General features: G+C 39.4%; 1 protein-coding gene across 1 annotated transcript in view; it reads left to right on the top strand.

Moving 5' to 3' along the window:
* Nucleotides 1-21,224, top strand: part of grid2 (glutamate receptor, ionotropic, delta 2) — a 537,930-nt gene that overhangs the window by 360,607 nt on the left and 156,099 nt on the right. The window contains 3 exon segments of the mRNA XM_051950360.1: nucleotides 10,199-10,280; nucleotides 10,283-10,371; nucleotides 16,049-16,210. Coding sequence (XP_051806320.1) covers nucleotides 10,199-10,280; nucleotides 10,283-10,371; nucleotides 16,049-16,210 — 333 coding nt within the window.

Below are 21,224 nucleotides of genomic sequence, written 5' to 3'. Positions count from 1 at the left end.
GCGTGCGTGTGTTCAAATGTTGGATGTACGCTGCTCACTAATACAGTGTGTCTTGGTAGCCTTGGGTATTACAGTGAACTGGCAGGGCACCACAGGGGGTCTGTGCTGCCACACAAACACACACACACAACCATATACACAAGCGGATATTACTGTCAGAACAACAGAAAGCCTAGTTTAGTTCAAAACTTGAAAAGACACTGAGACGCTTCAGTGTACTGTAATTTCTCTTTCTGTGTTCTATTTTCACATCATAGCCTTTAACTGTAATATTGCTGCTACATGCTACAAGGTTTGTAAGTCTGATTACTTACTCAGTTATGCTACAAAAGTATTTCTGTTTAATACAACAGTTAGTATGCTTTACATTCATTGATGCTGCAGAGATCGCCAATCATTTTTTTCTCTGATGTCCACATTTAGTATGTCAGCCTTGCTACTGGAAGGTTTACATTTTTTGTATTTGAAATGGATGAGAGGCAGCAGTAACAGTGCCACAGTTCCCCCTCTAAGTACCCCAAATAACCCCTCAGAATTGTTCTTGCATTTTCTCAAATGCTAATACTTCTAGGGAGTGAGGGAAATGAATGAGACTCGGCTGTGCACTTTAATGAAGACAGTAGAATTATCGGAGGTGAAAAAGCGGATAAATCTGTAGAAAACATGCGCTCCATTAGCTATTTACGTCATATTGGGAGTTTTATGCCACTTAGCTGTCTCCCTTCTACTAATTGAAACAGACAGCTTAGTATAATGTGTATTTCATATGTAACACTAGAGACTTTACCAGTCACTTATTACAGAAAGTGCACTTTCCAGACAGAATGTCTTTGTACACTCTGTTTTCAGACAGCAATGTCAAGCAACCCATGAAGCAGTCTATCATTATTTGACTGCTAGGCTAAATTTACGTCCAGCTCTCTAATAAACTGTACTTTGCGTCCCGTCAGGCGTCTTCAGACTTCCTGGTTGTGACCTTCTCTTTGCTTAGCTTCCTGCAAGGCGTAACATGTCATAGTACAAGCTGTGTGTCTGTCTAGCAGCATGTAGCCTGTAACACTTTGTACCTGCTGCCTTTGAGGAATCAGTGGTGAAATGTAGTCTGGCTGCCTGATGTGCACTCAGTTGTTAACGTTTGAACAATAGACGAATACGACAGAAATGTGAGATCCCGAAATATGTATAAAAGTAGACCCTCCAGAAAAACGCGATTATGCGATCGCATGAATTCCCGCATTAATCACCAAAATGCCGCTGATTATGCGGGGGTCAATTATTTCCCAAAAGGCCGCATAATCCCCGCAAAACAGCGCATAATTCCCGCAAGAATCTCACATTTCCACGAAAAAAAAGAGAAATATGCAGGTCCCGCTTGATTTCACAATTTCCGCATAAAATGAGAAAACTATAACCAATATAAATGGAGTTGTGAGTGAGTTTTTATGTGACGTCCTGCCTGACGTCATCAATTCGCACATTCACACTCACACTAGAAGCACGTGCTGACAATGCGGAGCACGGCGCTAGTGTTGCCAACTTAGCGACTTTCTCGCTAAATCTAGCAACTTTCCAAAGCGTCCTAGCGACTTTTTTGTCAAAAGCGACTAGCCACAAATGTAGCGACTTTTTCTGCCGTTTTGGAGACTGACAGGAAAACTCGGATCATTCTGCAGTTACTGTCCTCAACAAGCAGCAGGTGCTGCTGTGAGCTTCTCCCCCTCTCAAAGCACAGGCTGTCAGTCCAGTAACCCCGCAGCAGTCCCAGTGTCTGATTAGAGGACACATCCCTCCGCGGCCAGACGGCAGGTGAATCGCGCATATTTTTGCATATTTCACAACTATTCACATACTTTGCAACTTTCCGCAATTTCCCCGCATAAAATGGCATAAAAACCCTGCATATTTATTTGCATAATCAAGGATTTTTGCCCGCGTTTTTCTGGAGGGTCTGTAAAAGGCCATTTCACAATGCAATCTCGGCAAAAAGTACAGATTAGTTTTTCTCTTTCATATAAAACTCTTCTGCCATCATTTGCAGGACATGCATCATAAAAAGAGACTCTTTTTCCAACCATGTGACTGACCATTCTTACTCAAAGAACAAGAGTTTCTCTGGTAGTACAGTAATATAAGTTTATAGGCATTCTGTTAGGTGTGTTTGTAGTGACTATCCATACATCTATTACCTCGTGGAGGGTTGTGGAGGGCTTGAGCCTATCACAGATGGCACTGAGGGAGAGGCGGTATATGATGCATAAGTCTATCATAGGGCTAATGCAAAGAGACAGACGGGGATGCATGTACACACTCACACTTTTGGCCAATTTACATTCATCATTTAACCAACCGTGCATGTCTTGGAAAACTAAATAAACATGCAAAAAGAAACCAACGACTAGGTTCAACCCCCACACATTCTAAACACTTGCCATTGCACCAAGCAGTGTTTGTACAGTTAAGTAAAATCAGCTAGTTTAGCTCTTTACACATGCCTCACCTTTCTGGAACATACTTAGCCCCTTTGTACTACAGCGTAAGATCGAAGAACTCCTGTTTTTTAGCCATTATACGGCCAGACTCTGCATCACTTTCTCTTGTTTTTCAAAGAAATCTCGTGCTGCAGTGTAAGTTGTCGAATAAAGCGAGTAAGCTACAAAGACAACAGACTGGGTTATAGGCAGAACAGAAGGGCTAAATCCGTGTATCTCTCTCCTCTTGTGCTGCCTGTACACATGAAACTTTCTGAAAGTTTAGACATTCCAGTTGGTGTTCAGGTACAATTTGCAATATGGTTCCAGAATTGTGAGTAGCTACTGAAACAAGTGAGGAAGAAATCAGAAATTGCCAGATAATTGATGAATTGATAATGAGTAGTTTTAATGACTTAGAATCTGGGAATATGTGGTGGACAATAATGAATTAAGAGAACAGAGTGGAAGATACTGTCTTAATTAATCACTAAGTAGTGATTATCTCATAAAAATATGTCAGATGGAAAAACAAACTAATGAACACTTCATCACTTAATCATCAGTTGCTCTTTTTTGTATTCTCTCTGGTTTGTTGTTGATGAATGAATATTTTTAAGTTTTTGATGACACTTGAAAGGGGCACAGAATAGTGTAAGTAACAGTCAGGTAATCATGAAGTACTGAGGAACCTGATGTGACACTTTACTTGCAGGATAATTTTTACAAGAGAAACAAGTGCAGGAATCAAGTTAGATTACAAATTTATGGTTATTCTAAGTCAGCTGGAGCATGCATGAAGAAGCTTGATGGGTCTCCTTTTATTCCTGTCCATGTCTCACTAGCTTGCTTTCAACTGTCCTAAAAATCATAAATGCCTTGAGATAATTTAACCAAAGTCTTCATGAATAACTTTTGAAGATCAAGACTGAACTTTAGTCACAAATTATTCTGATGTCGACATAATATTCCTCGGGCTATATGAAGTCCTCTAGCCGAGTGTTTAAAATAGATGAGTGGTGACAATATTTGTCATATGTAATGTCCTCTAGTACTAGTTCTCTGGTGAATGAATATTCCTATGTGTGAAAGTGCTCTCCCTCCCTGTGGATTATTATGGATGAGGGGGTACTGTATGGTTGTCATAACTCTGCTTTATCTACAGCCAACAGTCAGACAGCCCCACTGAGGGGGAGTTCACAGTTCGTAATTGATCATCCTTCCTTTACCCATCTACTTCGGTCCTCTCAGCATGAGAGGATGAAGAGTATGAGGACAAGAAATGATAAGGGACGCTCATGCCTTCTCTTCCTCAAGTTTGGAGGATAACGCTGCTATTAACCTTACTCATTCGGAATCTCTTCATGGGCTTTCAGTTTCTGTCATGCTATCATTCTTGATCTTCCCTGTTGTCGTTCACACCCCTTTTTCATTTTTCTCCTTCTCTCCATTTGCTTTTTTTCTGCCATTTTGCCTCTCAAGGGAACAAATGCATCATAATGAGATAAGATGCGACTCAACTTTTCTGTTATTTTAGATGTTAACATATATTTGCAGAATATCCTATGGAATCCTTGCATCTGAAATTATAGGTGTTTTAATGCCTTGAATATAATTGCTGTATTTTATTATCTTACAGTTTAAGGACATTCTACAGACCCTTTGGTTAATTGAACCCAATGAAAAAACAATGTACAGAAATGTATGGTGGGTAATGCCATTCATTGTTCTTGGGAATAAAGTGAAGATACAAATTGACTTTAGGCAGCAATCTTTGCTAGATTAAGGGACATTCTTCTCTACAGTTACAGAAGTACTTGCAGAGAGGAAATGAGTCAAACAATTGCAAGTATGCCATCATTGACTGCTTTTGTTGTTTCCAAGTAAATACCCTCAATCTATATAGTGTCTGATCCACATTTCTCTGCATAGTTAGGGATCTAAGTCAGAATGTTTTTGATTATGGTTTTGTTTTATTGCACTGGCTGCTGTTAATTTGTTTTAAACATTTCATGTTTTCTCTGTCATCATACTATGTATTTCTTGTTTGTTCTTCCAAATTTCTTTATTTGAACCAAAAACAAATAAAGGGTCAGTACTGGAAATGGCCAGAGTTAAATTTTTACCATGTTTACAACCCACACTATCACCTGATACTTTCCTTTTGTTCTTCAAATATTGTCCTTCTCAGTAATCTCGTTTGCTGAATTGGCAAGAAGTCAAGTGGCTCATTGTGACTTCTGTCCACTGACTGCCAAAACAATGCACCATATTTCCTAAAATCTCCAGTAATTGTCAATATTTATTTTGACAGTATCTGATTTTAGTTTTAGGATTTTAGTCTCATCAGTCCAGTGAAGAACAGATTTTTACATCAACCATCTGTCTAGTATTTGGCATGAATAATAGGCCTCCTATTCACTCTGAATCCAACATCTCATCAGCTTCAACTTCCTCATGCCCGTTGACTGATTTTGTCCGAGTGCCAGCCTGTAGGTTCATGATTCCCAACAGCTGCTGTGGTGCAGTAGTAGAACATGGTGGCTTGTGGGACACACTCAGCTCTGAGTACCCTTTGGAACAAATATCAGGAAAAGAGCACCTCAAGTTAAGTGCAGTGTATGTTGGCATTTTTCTGTCGTCTGCTAGTGTGCATATTTTGTTCCACTCTCTTCCATTATTCCAGCTTCTCTCTTGTTTATGTCCTTTAATAGTTTGTTCTAAAAAGAGAGGGTGAGGAAAAAAAGAGTCAAAGCCAGAGGAGAAATTTAGGTGCTATTGTGGGAATTTGCTGAAGGTGGTTGAGGGCAAGTGAAATGAGATAAGCTTTTGTTTGGATTTGTTTTGTTTTTCGAAATTATGCACTTTTAAACAAGAGCAAAGACAGGCAGATTTGTAGTTCTCATAGAAGGGGTGAACAGAACGGAGCTGAGTGGTTTAGAGGAGGAATAGGAGGAGCAGAAATAGTCAAAGAGTAAATGAAAGAAGTTCTCCCCCTCATCTCCAGATGAGAAGAGAAAAGAAAGGATTTGATGTCTCCAGGGGAGGAGTAGGGAGAAGGGAAGGGTTGAAGAGAGGAAGAGTAGGGGACAAAGTATAGGGATCAGGGAGAAAGTGCCAAGAAGAACTGAGGATGAGGGATGTGTTTTTGCTTTTGAATCTAGTCTTCAAATAGAACACTAAAGAGGAGGATTTGGTGCTCTCTGGGAATGAGAGAAGGATATAGAGAGGATAGGTTGATGGGGATGCCTGCAGACCAAAACTTCAAGTTTAGAGAGTAAACAAATCATGATTCACTCTAGATGAGAGCTGCAGGGTGTTCTGGGGGTTACACCTTATCCACAATTTCAGGTAGTTGGACTTGGAATCAGGACCCACTCAACTATCCTGAGGACTGAATGATTTTGCAGTTGGATGTTCAGCTTTAAAAGGAAATTGCATTGATAAGAATGAATGAACAATGATGCTATTTCTGTTCAAATGTTGATTAGGATTAAATGACTGAATTTAAAACCAGCCAACTTTGAAATTTTGTAAGCAGAAGAGTGTGAATGAGATTTCCTTAAACTGGTAGCAAGATAGTTATTAGTGTCTGTTTTGAGGGTCAAATGAAATTATCATTAATTATACAAAACCAAACTGTTATATTAACAGAAAGGCCAGAATGTTTTTAATTTGGCATGATTCTGATTTGTTTGAAGAAGTGTATGGAAGGTTGATGGTAATGGTCCTGAGGGAAGATGTTGGAGAAGTCATGCTTGTCAAAGAGTGATTTAATGCATGTATGGTTCAGTGTGTTTCTTCCACTTATACTCCATCACGTTCATTTAATCTCCACTACTAAAAGGCTAACACCTTTAATAGCCCTGGAAGTCTGACTGATTGATGTCTCCTGGGAAATACAAAGTGGCAAACAGTACATGACAAAGGAAGATGGACAAATGCTTGCTTAGAGGGCAAACCTCAAAATGATCTTTTCCTGTTCATTTTCTTTTTGTCTGCGTATATGTTTTGTATGCCTGTGCACTGGTGCATCTATATTTGTTTGAGTTTGATCCTTTGAGTGAAGCACTCTGGATAATTTTCTTTGCATGCCCTTGACTGCCCGCTGTGAATCTTAATTTTCTTTTGGCCCACCGATCTTCCTTTTTAGCAATTTTCAGCATTTTTTGCCCTGTCCTGCATCTTTTTTCTTTTCTTCTTTTTCTTTTTTTTTTTTTACCTTTGTAATTCAGTCCCCTTCAGGGTTTTTATGTAGGAATCAGTTTGGCATTTTGTCCACGTTTTAGCCCCAAAAGCCATGAAATAGATTCCTTCCTTGGACTGTTTAGAAAGTAGATATTTGAGAGTACATTGCTTTCACACAAGGTTAAACGCATACATTTTTAAAATTCTTCTTCGAGACATAAATACTCCTATGTTCTATTTTTACCTTTAATTAATAATTTAAATCAATTGTGCACCCAAAGCTCTGTCACTTGCATTATTTCAAGAAAATCTAATAAATTTGACAGCAGAGAGAAAGAAAAGTCTGGAGGCATGAACTTGAACGTCAGCTATCAATGCGCATCATCTGCAGTAACAGTTTAATTTTTAGCAGCAAATGCATATTTGTGCATCCAGACAAGGGTCATATATCAGACTAATTAGGCCAGATGACACCAACTATACCAATAAAGCTAACACTAGTCATCACTGATCACATCGCGTGAGGACATGCAGGTTTTAATGAATTTTAATTACATTCAATTAGAATCAATTGAGATTAGTTGATGAGGTGTGTTACCTGTAATATTGCACCTTGCTAATATGAAGCGTGTGTGATGGCTTGTTTATTGATGTGCATGGTCTGCAGGCAGAGTCCTATCCATCCTGTCAAGCGTGCTGCTGTGCAAATGGAAAGGAATCAAAAGGGCTTTGCATGATTGGAAGGCTTAAAAACGATCTCATAAAAACGCATACACTCGGATTTACACAAACACTCTGGCTTGTGCACACAAGACACATCCATGCACACACAAACATAAACGACGCACTGCACACATGCAAAGAAAGCAAAGGCTGTCTTGGTTGGTGGCAGCGTTACCTCCACCAGGGACGATAAACGTCAGTTCTCATCTCGTCACCATATGACCCTCTGCACAGAGGATAGATGGAGATCCGTGGATGAAGAGCGGGAGAGAGAGAGATTGTGTCCTAGGGCTAAAATTAGAGATGATTCCTTCCCCAAGGTTTTTCAAGGACATGTAGAGTACGTGACAACACGTGTGCACATAACAAACATATGCACAAACTCACATACACACATGCGTAACTTCTCTCTCCTTCCTTCTATATGCTGGCATGTATCTGTCATATCTAATTACAGTGTGTGCTTATGATGTAGACTGTTGTGTGCTGTAATAATAATGTGGAACATAGCGCAACAAAGCCTAAATCACTAAAAATACCACCGATCCACCAAACTCTTGATCAGGCTGAGAACACTTGAACTCTTTGTCATGTTCCTCAAATGATTCCCGAACAGTGTTTGCAGTTCACATTATCCTGCTGTGAGAGGACGCTGTTATCTGGGAATACCACTGATGCAAAGGGGTATACAGCAGTGTTTAAGTATTTTTCAAATTCACATCTACTTGATTGCCGGCATCCAAGGTTCCCCGGCAGAACATTGCCCAGACCACATCTTCGGCTTGCCTTCTTGCCAAAGTACATCCTGCTGCCATATTTCCTCCCAAGTAAATGGTACATACACCTGGCCGTCCACATGATATGAAAGAAAACACCATCACCAGATCAGTACACCTTCTTCCATTGCTCCATGGTTTAGTATTATGACTAGGGATCGACCGATAATCGGCCGGGACGACTTATCAGTCGATGAAAATTTGGCATTTTGATGCATATCGGCGTCAGCCTTTTTTTTTATAAATCTGACGGCCGATAAGAGATCAGTTTAGAAGTAGGTTATTTTTGCTCTGATGCAGCCACACCTTTCTGTCTGCAGACACTACTGTCTCCAGCATTGTCCCACCTACAGCACCATCTGATTGGTTACACTCAGAGCAACGGCACAGGTAACAGCCAATCAGCAATGAAAGCTGTACATGCACTGTGTTCACACAGTACAGTTTTTATTTATTTGTATTGTGTTCTACATTGTAGATTAATGCAATAATGTGTGACTACATAAGTTAATTACATGATAAAATCTGTTAAAAGGCTACAGTTAAAAATTATGAGGGAAACCCCTCCATAAAGGATCATTTTGTTAGCTGCCGAGTGGGTGCTCATCGCTGCCATCTTTGGTGTTTTTCTCTAGGCGAAAACAAGCTATAGAGCAAAAACAACTTCTGAAAAACCTCATGAATAGGCTGTTGGCTCTAAAACGTTTGAGCCTTGGAAAATTTTTGTCTTTATTTTATGTGTACAAAGCACTTATATAGAGGCCACAAATGTTTAGAATTATTGCTTTGAGTAAGTTTTGCCAACTCCATAGTGTCTCCATTAGCCCTTCATAATATCTGGCGCGTGTGTGTGACGTGAGCGGCATACATTAGTAAGGACTGTAATTTTTCATTTAACTTTATAGGACATGCTGCTGAGCCTGAGAGCTCCTGGCACTTTTTGTTAGAATTTTAAAACAAAGATGTCTATCGTCTGAGATAAAAAAATAAAAATAAAATAAAAACAAATAACTTGAACACATTGCAAATCTGAAAAGCTGCTTAATAAACATATGTTTAAAGATATTTAAACTAAATTAAGTGTTGGAGTTTGCATTATTCAAAATTTTGACGCCAATATTACCACTTTTTCTGCAAATGAATATCGGCTCCAAATATTGGTTTTCGGCCTCCTTGACTACGAATAATTAGTATCGGCCCTGAAAAAAAAACATATCGGTCAATCTCTAGTCATGACACTTGGGCCTATTCGTTGCCCCATTTGGCAGTGGACAGGAAACAGAATGGGCTCTCTGACCAGTCTGCAGCAGTGCCGCTTTGACACACAGCAAGCTGTGACGCACTGTGTGTTCTGACACCTTTCTGTCACAGCCAGCATTGAGGTTTTCAGCAATATGTTCTAGTAGCTCTGCTGTGGGATCAGACCATATGGGCCAGCCTTTACTCTCTACATGCTTCGGTGAGCACTGAGCACCCGTGACCCTGTCACCAGTTTACAGGTTGTCCTTTGCTTGACCATGTTTCGTTGGTACTAACCACTGCATACTGGGAACACCCCACAATACCTGCTGTTTGGAGATGTAGTTACCCAACCGTCACAATTTGGCCTTTGTCAAAGTCACTGAGATCCTTATGCTTTTCCATTTTCCCTGCTTCCAACACATCAGGTTCAAGAACCAACTATGCACTTACTACCCAGTATTCCGAACCCTTTGGCTGTGTAACAAGTATATTCACAAAACACCACCTGTTAGGGGTTTTAATGGTGTCACTGATCAATTTATGTCTTGTGCTTTTAAATGAAAATGAATTTGGGCTTTTATGGAGTAGTATCCAACCAGTTTGTATTTGTTTTGTGTGGGTGTTATTACTATTCTTTGTATGTGTCTTTTCTTGTAAGCTATAGGTCTTCTGCAACAATAATGGATTTTTTAAATAGCATTATTTATTTACTGTTATTTACCCCCCACCCTTCTTTCTTGTTTCCTCATCTTTTCTTTACCTATCCCTACCACCTTCCTTTCTCTCTTTACACCCTCTCAGGAGATCTCAGACTATGACTTACAGGAGTTAGTCATGAAGTCAATTGGTCGGCTGACGTTGGTGCGCCAGATGTTCCCTATGCCCAGAACACAACTCAGCGCTGTGTCAAACACAACCACAGGATTAACACTTCCCTCTGTGACCCTAAAAACCCCAAGGCTCAGCAGCTTGAGGTGAGTTGGTTTGGTGATTTGTCCTGAAAGCAGTAATTTTCAGATCCAGCAAGGATACTGATATTATATTGAAAACCTGCTTCAGTTTTCACTTGGATGCAACCATAATTCTCTGTGCTGTGTGTAAATTTAATAAAAAACAAAATAATGTTAGTTACATTAAAAAAAAAATCAGGAAGACGTATGGTAAAGACGATTGCAGAATTTAAGTAAAAAAATCACCAAATTAAGAGGACTTGTGGAACAATCATTCAATCATTACACCAGTTAAGGAGTTCTAAAAGAAGCGGTTGAGTTAGGGAGTTTAAACAGTTGCATAATATAAAAAATATGAAACATGGTGGCAGCATCATCCTTTGAGGTGCTTCTTAGTGACAGGGAAAGGGAGACTGGTTTGAACTAAAGGCAGGATTAATGCAATCAAATACAGAGTGATCCTGGGGTGCAGCAGCCTCAGTCTCAAGCAACTTTTCAGCTTTCTGCACGACAGTGAGACAAAGCACACAGCCAAGACAGCTCTGGAGGGGCTTTAGGACAAGTCTGACTGTTTTTGAGTGACCCAGCCAAAACCCAGATTTAAACCTCAAAGAACAGCTGTGGAGAGACCTGAAGATGACAATTCACAGCTGCTTCCCGTGCAGTCTGATACAGCTTGAGAGGAAGAATGGGATAAACTTCCCAAATCCATGTGTGCAAAGCCACTGGATACTTACCCAAGAAGCTGTAATTGCTGCCAGAGTGCTTTCTACGAAGCGCAGAATTGATACTCTGAATACTTTCGGAAAGGAGAGATTTCGGTTTTTGATTTTTAATAACTTTGCAAGGATTTAGTAGGAATGTGTTTTCACTGTGTCATGAAGCGTTACTGAATGCAGACTGATGGAGGAAAATGGCAAATTTCACCCTTTTAAAACGTAATCTATAGCACAATGAAGTGCCAGATAGTCAAAGGGTGAATATTTTCTGAAGCAACTGTAGTCCGGCAAAATAGCACCTTGTATTCCCTCATACCACAAAAAATGGAAGACAAAGTGAGGCACTGAGTTGTAGTAAACTGTACAAATGTACAATTTGCCACACATTTTTCAGGCTTATTTTAATGCAGTTAAACATTACAGAACATCTGACTTTGACACTTAAAGTACTGTCACAGAAAAGCAGAGTCCAGAGTCATTATGCATTCTAAAGTACATGTACAAAGTACAGAGTTGTAAAATCCTCTCAATTTGAATTGATATCTTACTTGAACACTGCCCCTTTAAAGTCTTTTGTACTTGATAGCTCTCTTTTACTCTCTTTTTCTATTTTTCATTTTTAAAAATACTCATATTTTAGCCAGTTGGATATTTCAGCGTGTCTCTTCATCTCATTTGGCATTGTCACTGCACACGTCAGTGAGGCTCTTTGCGTGGAACATCAGTCATTGTACTTGAGTACTTGACTCACAAATTTATGTGTGTGCTTCTTGGACCGCACAATTTATCTTATGGTTTAGTCATGGAAGACACACAGTGACAGTTTATTTTTTCCATTTTCACATTTTCTTTACATAGTCTTTTTTTTTTTTTTTATGTCCCCTAAGGTGGCAATATGTATGCAATTATTATTCCTTTTTGTGTGTATGTGAATCATCAAGCTGCCATCAAATAGAGTGAAGAAAGGGGAGCACAGTCTTATTTATGTGTCAAGAAAAAAATCTGAAATTGAATTAATGTGCTTTTGATTTATGTGGATGCGCAAGACCCTGGAGGAACCCATTTGATGAATTCTGGAAATACATTGAAAACAGAAATGTGGTCCTAATGATTATGTGGATATCTCCCTTTGAGGTTCTAGGCTTGCATCCACCATAATCAGTGAACAGACAGAAGATAGAATGTGTGGCTATACCCTGCATAATTCAAGTTTATTTGTTTTTTTAATACGATAAAATTACAGAACAAATGCCTAAAAGGTTAATAATGACCTCAAACATTATATAATATACTCCAGAAACTTGCCCTGTGTGTCCTAATATGAATGAAGTGCTTCTGAAGTGTAAAAATCTATTGTCAAGAATGAAGCCCTTCCGACGTATTCATTTGTTGGATGGAGGCTGGTCGTATGTGTTCATTCTACTGTGCAGTCAGTGCTGAGGGGGGTGCATGTGTTTATATTCTGCATTTGCGTGCATGTGTGAGAAACTAATTTCAGTCAAGGGCAATGTGTTTTTGAGTATCTGACAAAGAGGGTGAGCTCACAAACCACTGTGCGTGCACATTTGAAACACGTTGTACACATGTTGATTTTGATGGCCCGTGTGTATGTGTGTGTGGGTGGGTGAGCAGTTGAATTTGAGAGAGAGGGAGGAAATGAGGAATGGGACAGACAGGAAGGCGCACACACACTCAGAAGAGAGAGAGAGAGAGATATTGAGGAAGCAGATCAGCTCAGCGGTCAGAGAGTGGCCCAGAAGCCCAATTTCACACTGCACTGAAGCACATCAACTCAGGCTGACCACGCAAGCACACACACTCCCATATAATGCAGGCTTGGAATGCTGAACCCAAGCTCCCCACAGAGCAGTAGATTTTCACTTTAATTTTCTGAGAAAAAGCAATACACATGACAGAGAGACAAAGACAGCAGTGAAAGGTTGAAGACAAACTGTGAAAGCAAAGATGCTTCGAAAGAAAGTGAGGGAAGTTAGATGCGCGATTTTGACACTTTCTTTTGTCTTGAATGCCAGTAGACTATCTGATATGTAACGAGGAACAAAATATATCTTGTCATCTTCTTTTGATTCTTCATATCATTTGAGACATGGAAAACCTTGGTCCTGTTCTCTCTTGGTTCTTTACCGTAACTTTTCGAACAACTTATTGGAGGGAGAGTGACTGACTGAGCAAACAAAATATCACTCCAAGAGTGTACAACATATGTTTTCAATGCACCTGATGGTCTGGAAGCAAATTCAGCTGACCTGTTTTGTTTAAACAACATGCATCTTAAATTTTTTATTTATTTGTTTATGTTTAAGTCGCTGACAGGATACACTGTTAAAAATATATTTTAATGAAATTTTAAATCATATTTACAGTTATCACCTAGGCTGGCTACCACCAGCCTGAATCTCAAGTGAGATACAGGCTGGGTACCTGCTATTCATTTTCTTGTAGGGGTGGAGCAGTTTAAAATTTTCCACAGCCGTTGATTGGGCGCTGCATATGTCAGTCAGTCTGGGGCAGTTGAAGCTCACAGCCAATCGTGTCACTGCTAGCCGCTGACGTAAATGCAGAGCGACGGCAGCACCACGAAAAAGAATCATTGCTGTGTTTGCTCATGTGTTTGCTTCTTTCGCCATGTCGCCGGACGATTCTTGCCGTTTATGTAAAGTAAACATGAGGGAAAGTGGACCCCGTGTTTATGCACACTCCACAGATATGTTTGTGTCAAAAACAACGCCGACCATATCAGATAGGTTAGCGATGATGGACCTGATAGTCACCCCGGAGCCGGAGCAGTCAAACAGATGCTGCCAGCGCTGCACCTCCACACTCGGTCGGCTTGAAAAAGACTTTCCTTTATTCAGGCAATGGGAAGAGAACGTCCGGTTAAGCAGCGTATCGAAAAGACAACGTGAACCCACCCCGTCCAAGACACCGAGGACTTTGAAAAAGACCTGCCCAAACCCACCGAGTTCACTAGCTTGTTCCTTCGGAAACACGACAACAAAGGTAACGCTTCTTCTCAAACAACCCATCATGCATTGCGCGTAGTCGCTTAGTGTGCGTCATCGTCTAACTGTCCCTCCCCGTCCTGTGATTGGATCCCTGACTCAGGGACAAATTCAACCCCAGGTCGCCAGACTGCCTAGTAAACGAAATGACAATGAGTGCACAGGCAGTCTGGGTATTCCCAGACTAGTTATCACCTGTATCTGTTATCTGTATCTTGAAATAGGGAATAATAACACAATTATTTTTAAATGGATTTGCATGTCAAATGTAAAATAGCATTTAAAAGTTGTCACTTTGAATAACCATAAAGTTTCCCATTTTGAAAGACTTTCATTTTTTTCCCAGAGTGTTAAAACACATTTGCAAAATTTTCCTTAACTTGATAAATATTTCCTTTGTACTTAACAAATAAAACCCTCTATACATATAAAAATATAAATATCCTTCATTAAACCTTAAAAAGGCAAAAATGAATAAATAAAATGCACATAATGTCATGCAAAATTAAGACTACTAATAAAACACAAATACAAAAAATATACAAAATACAAATACACAAATACCTGAAATATAATCTGGTCATGTCATCTCTCCCATATTTCCAGTGAGAAAAAAAAATCCAAATTCAGGCAAATAAATACTACATAACAACTTTTATATAGTGTGGTCCAGTCCATAAATCTGGGTGAATGTAGTCATGCCTCTGGATCTGCATTAATTGATTTTTTTTTTCCATTTTATTTAATTTTTTTGTGTCCCTATTGAAGTTGACATATCTGTATGCAGGGTAATGCCTGTTCCCTGAAGTTATGTGGCTATTAGTACTTTTTCAAAAGGCCTGTACTGCATGTTATGTGCTGAAATACTTCATTTGACATTATGTAGCAGCCATTTTACCCTTTTCTAATATCAGCATTTCACTTTTTAATAAGAAAATGATTCAGTAAAGCAATTTTTGAGCTGAATTGGAATGCAGCAGCTCAGTGGCAAAAGATACAGAATGACTGACATTAACAGTATGAATAAAAGTAGAAGCATGCAGCTTATGGTGTGTGTGCGTCTCAGTAGATATATGGAAAAATATGCATGTATAAAAAACAATGATGTGCACATCCTACACATCTTTCTATAAAATGCATTGTTACTTATATAAAAGGATTGGTTCCTGTGAAATCATTGTGTTCTTTTTTTAAGTTTGTGTAAATGTAGACACATCAACTGCCTGTGTGTTTGTGTGTGTGGAGGAAGGTGGCTGTTGCAGTCAATTTATTTACTCTATTCTCATTAACATGGAGGCAAAGGGGCTTGGTAGATCACGCAGTGATCGATTGCAGACTGAATAAATCCCTCTCCTTCCCTCTCTTCTCCCTCTTATTCTAATTCTGTGCTGCCAAGGACCTATCACTACATTTGAATTAATGTCATCTTTAGAGCTTTTCTTCAGTGTGAGTGTGTGTCTTTTGTTATGAATGCATATATGTACAATTTGAGCCAAAAGAAAGTCTTGTTTGAGCTGAACTTACCAATATAATGCACTGCAGGGCAGAAAGCACATTGCTTTATAGAGCGATGGGAATACAGAGAAGGGAAAGGAAAGCTGCAAAGTTTTTTTTTTTTTTTTTTATCAAAGAAGCTGATGGATTTGTCTGCAAGTACAGCATTTAACTTTAATAGCATTTCAGCATGAAAAGGTTTGGCCTATTTCTCCCACTTACGTCTAATATCTGCTGTTCAGTATTGGTCTATCTCTCCCAGTTTCATAACCAACGGAAAAACAACTAGAGTGACTGAAACACCGAGTAACTGTTTCCCAAACTGAAACACACGAAAGCATGAAATTGGTCATTTTCTCCACATAATAGTGCCATTTTTGTTACAAGTCGTCTCACACAACTCGAGTCCCTCAGCGCACTTATTCTGTCATTGACTTTTTTCCCTCTATCTTCCTTTCTTTGTAGATCACAAACCGCTACATCTATGATACCGTGTTGCTGCTGGCCAATACCTTCCACAGAAAGCTGGAGGACAGGAAATGGCACAGCATGGCCAGTCTAAGCTGCATCAGGAAGAACTCCAAACCATGGCAGGGAGGCAAGAGCATGCTGGATACTGTCAAAAAGGTATAAAATGCAGGAGAGGTGCACACTTTTTTTTCTCAAATCCTTGCAAGAAGTGTGTAAGCATATAGTGTACTTGGCTGCTCCACCTGTGCACACACCCATGCAGGCACAGAGGTAAGCAGGAGGTTGTTTCACATAGAAAGCTTCCTGAGTTCTTAAGAGCTTCTTATATTGTCACACAACCATAACCATTTCTTAAAGAGTTAATATAATCCTGCCCACTGAAGCACATTGCAACATTGTCAAAAAATCAGTTCTTCAATTCACAAATATACCTATTTGTACCAATGTTGAGAAGAGTACTTCGGAGCAGTGTATAGGTGTTACAGGATCTGCAGAAAGGCGCAGTGAAGAGCAACAATGGCTTCCAGATTGACAGACTGGTAGGCACAGGATGGCAGTTGGTCAAAAACACATTTCTAGGCAGATACAATATAACTGAACAAATATAGGGACTGGCAGCAAGCGGGATGGCAAGAACAAAGGCAGCAGTAGGCCCATTCGAGGCGAACTGTGCCTCGCCTGGAAGGCTGACGAGAGCAGGCGGCAGCAGCAGGGGGTAGAGACAAAAAGCTGTAGTCAAAGCAGCAGCGTTGAGTCTGTACAGGGAGTCTCAGAAACATTCACAGCCAGTTAGATTTAATCCCGATTTAGGAAAATGTCATTGGACCAGTTAGTGCAGTCTCCAAATGACAATGTGGACTCTTAAAATACAATCACTTTTTAGTCCTGTATAGACAGTAAATCAGCCGACCTGCTCCTCTCAAATTACATTGACATTACACAGAGAGTAAAGATGTTCTTATCAAGCCATTTGGATGCCCACCTGTGTCACCCACAGGAGGAAAAAATAAATCCTACAAAACATGTAAGCTCTATAAATGTGTCAGATCCTAATTCTTTAAAAAAATCAACAAAAAAGGATTTTGAGATGCATCACTGTACCTTTGAAAAACAACAAAATGTGTGTGCACGTTCTTCAGGGTTGCAGTGTCAGGTGAGAATGATCCAAAGGAGTATTTTAAGTAAAATAATTGGACAAGAATAATACACAACTGATGGAGAATCAACCACAGATGATGGCTTTTGCCCTGATAAATGTGTTAATGGAGCAAGTTATGCTTTGCAACTTCATAGCAGTCTGCTGAAGGCTGGAGTGGACAACCTGGTGGAACTTGATATGGATATTTTTTTCTTTCTTTCTTTTTAAATCTGTATGATTTTATCTATCTGTCCATAAGCAGTTACACGGAGTAAAAATAAATATAATTTATGAACATTCTATGCAGTTTAAACTTATGTATATTGAGACCCACACAGCTTCACATCTGCACACGTTAGTTTAGTTCACATCCAAATTATCAGAACTTTTAGTCTCATTAATGACAATCTAATTTTTATATACATTAAACTAAAACTCACACAGTGTATGCACTCTCTGATCTGTATAAGTTGAATAGAAGTCTATCAAGCTTGTATTGTGTGGTGATTGCTGGTGATGGATTCTGTGTAGCCCGCCACATCTCAAATGAGGCTATTGTAGTCAAGATGTTGTGGCAGGGAGCAGACAGAAACGCATAAGGGAGTGATTGAGGTACTCACTGGGTGAGCTGGGTGTTAAAGTCACGTGACTGGTGTGCAACTCTGAGGGCATCTGGTGGTCAGGTGGGGCAGCAGGGGCTGAAGTTCCCGGTTAAGTGAGGGAGTAGCTGAAGGGAAGAACTAAAGCAGAATGTACAGAATTAACAGGATTGATACAGAGATGATGATAAGATACATTATCCTAAACTGAATTAGTAACATAGTTGAGCAGTCATTGGTGGTAGTGACACAACCTAGTTATGATTACATTTTGCAATAACAAATAGTGTAAGAGATTACAGTTTGATTTGAAATGCTGGAAAGGATGTTGAGTTGACAAACTGGTCCAGTACACATTGTTTGATGCAAGGAGGAGTGTTGAGGAGGTACAGCATGAGAAATGTGACCACCAGTAATTGCAAAGTTGTTTATTGTGTTTTTAGTTAGCAATGTAATGTTAGCCACAGGTACAAGTAGGATTGTGTTAACTGTACAGCTGAGGTCAGAATTTTGGAGAGGTGTGTTCAGTCACTGAGGGAAAGCTTTGCTGGTGCAGGATGGTCAGTATATCCTTCCAAAACGACAGACAAAAAGCAACTTGCAAAAAAGTAAATACTATGGTTCTTGAACACTAGTAGTAACATAGGTCAGTCTGAACAATTACTCTGCTGTACAGAAATCTGTGATAATGAGTCATTTTAAAACTTAAAGAAACATGTGTAACAAAGGTTTGAACAATTAATGCCAAGTGTTTTGCACTGTAAAACTGGCAGTGAAATGTTGTCATACCTGATTTATCTTTGAAATAATGACCCAAAGCCAAGTGATTAAAGCTCTTTAAAAGAAGAATATAATCCTGCAGCTATTTTAAAGTATTATCTTCCTCTCTCACACTACCAGTCAAAAGTTTAGACACACCTTCTCATTCAAAGGTAATTTTGGACATTATAGATTAATACTGAGGACGTCAAAACTATAAAAGAATACAAATCGAATTATCTTGTAAACAAAAAAGTTTAATCTTCTGTATTAATCGACAATGTAGATAATAATACAAATAAATAAAAAGCATTGAATGAGAAGGTGTGTCCAAACTTTTGACTGGTATTGCATATAAATGCCAAAAATGGCTCAAACCCGAAAATATTTCTGCAGGAGTTTGGAGCTGAGGCTTGATTACTACAGTTGACAGCAGAAGCATATGCCCATTGTCGTACCAACTACAGAACCCAAATAGAATTTCTGATTTCTTCCTATTTATAGATGTGTTTCGTGTATCTCTTACCAGTGGGAAAACACATTTTTTTTGCACTTTACATTTAGGGAGCATGTATTTGCATTTCAAGACATTGTGCTCATTACAGGAAATTTTGGAGACCAGGCACTATTCTTACTTGGCTGAAACGCTCTAGTTGAAACAGCAAGATACAGTCACTGCTAAATTCATTTGTACAGTGGCATCACTTGGTATAACTAAAATCTCCTCCAGAGATGAAGAGTGACATGGAGGAGGCTCTAAATAAGCCCCCCATTTTTTTTATTGTTCGTATCACATGGAAATCCAATTTTTCTTCATTACTTTGACTGAAAGTTTCCAAGTTCTAAGCACAGCAGACTTCACGACCCAAGTGATCATGCATTCAAAGGGACTGCATATCTTTCAAAAAAAATACATACATCAATCAGCAAGTTTCTTCAGTTTCTGAACACTTAACTTTTGGCAGATAGGGGATTTTATCCTTTAGCTATAATTTCAGGAATCTCTGCATTTCACCTTGAGTTCAGACTCGGGTTTGGCAACACTTTCATCACTGTTAAATCCAATTGGATCAATGCCCTCTGTTTTGATATCAATAAAAAACTACTCCAGGGATGGCAGTTTGACTGAATGAAGAAACCAAGTGGAATGCTAATTTAGGATTAGTGTCAAACAATAAATAAATGCGGCGAAATGGCTTTCGTATCTATCTCTGCACTTCACCTTGAGATCAGGCTGGTGTTTGGCAACACTTTCATCAGGCAGCCCCGTCTGTTAACCCAACCTCAATGACTGTCTCAACAGAACAGTGTCAAAGAGCCCTGAGCAGTAATAGAATAGTTCAAGAGTCTGGCATCAGTTCCATTCTACACTGTATCAGCAGTGTTCTTTACCGACTGTGCGTGCCTGTGTGCTTAATCAGTGTTTTGGTATGTGGGGCCATTATGGTAATGATAAATACTAATTACAGCTGTTGATGAGGAGCGCTATTGATGTTGTTGTTTGGTGTCATTGACAAATTCAGAGCAAGGAATAAGGTGTAGCAGGTGAAACTGCTGTTACACTGATCCCCAAAGCCTGAAGTATGTGCTGTTTGTGCTGTGCTGTTAGTAGACTGTGTATCTTTGGTGACTATACATCCTCCTTTGAGTCACAGTGACTTAAGCAGTTTAGATTTAGGATTCATTTAACCATGTTATTGATCGATTTTAAGGCACAGGTTAGGCCGGTGATGCAGCCAGATATCCTGAGCCAGAGCCCACAGGGCTGTTTCAAAGTACAACTTGCTAGATTTAATGTAGCTGTTATTATAAAACACAGACTTGTTCACTTTCATCTTAGTTTTAAGCAGCTTTTAGACATCAAAAAACACCTTGAGATTTCCTATTTATTCCTTAGCCTTTCATTCATTTTCTTAGGCCTAATGGCATGTTCTTACATTAGGTGCAATTAAAATAAAAAAATTTTTTTCAATATATTGTTCCAGTATTGAGCTGCCAGCATTAATTAACTAAATAATTATCAAAGGCAGTGAACAGTATCTGAGTAGGTTTCACCCTTGCCTAGCTTGCAAGGAAGCAAATGAACATGTGCTTTATTTTGTGTGTTAGGTGTGTGTGTGTCTGTGTGCATGTGTGGTCATCCCAGGGGATATAATAATTAAAAATCACACAATATAATTGTGTGTCAGTGTAGATTAATAAACCAAAAGTGCATTAAAACCGTTTATGAACTTCAGCATGTATACAATTTCTCAATAAAGAGACACTAATGCAACCTTTTCTCCCCCATCTTATTTCCAAACAAATTAATGCACATTTAAGACACACACCCACATCTAAGTGTGCTTTGGAACATAGAGCTACAAACACACTAATTTGTCTAAAACTTTTAGCTGAAATGGGAAATACACCGAGTAGCCAAAACATTCGAGTTGCATGCTTAATTTTCTGTGAGTCCCCTTTGTGCGCCCCAACCAGCTCTGACTCCTCGGTGTGAGAACAGGACCTCTGGGGTTGTCCTCTTGGGTTTGGCACCAGGATGCTGGCAGCAGATCGTTCGGATCCTGTGGGTTACGAGGTGGAGCTCTGCGATTAGACTCGTTCCTTTGCATCCCATGGAAGCTCGGTCAAATTGAGGAATTAATTGTCCAAATTTTACAGGGTGCTTGTTGAT

This window comes from Acanthochromis polyacanthus, chromosome 7 (assembly GCF_021347895.1).
Source record: "Acanthochromis polyacanthus isolate Apoly-LR-REF ecotype Palm Island chromosome 7, KAUST_Apoly_ChrSc, whole genome shotgun sequence".
NCBI classification, from domain to species: Eukaryota; Metazoa; Chordata; class Actinopteri; family Pomacentridae; genus Acanthochromis; species Acanthochromis polyacanthus.
This window is presented reverse-complemented; position numbering and strand designations above follow the sequence as displayed.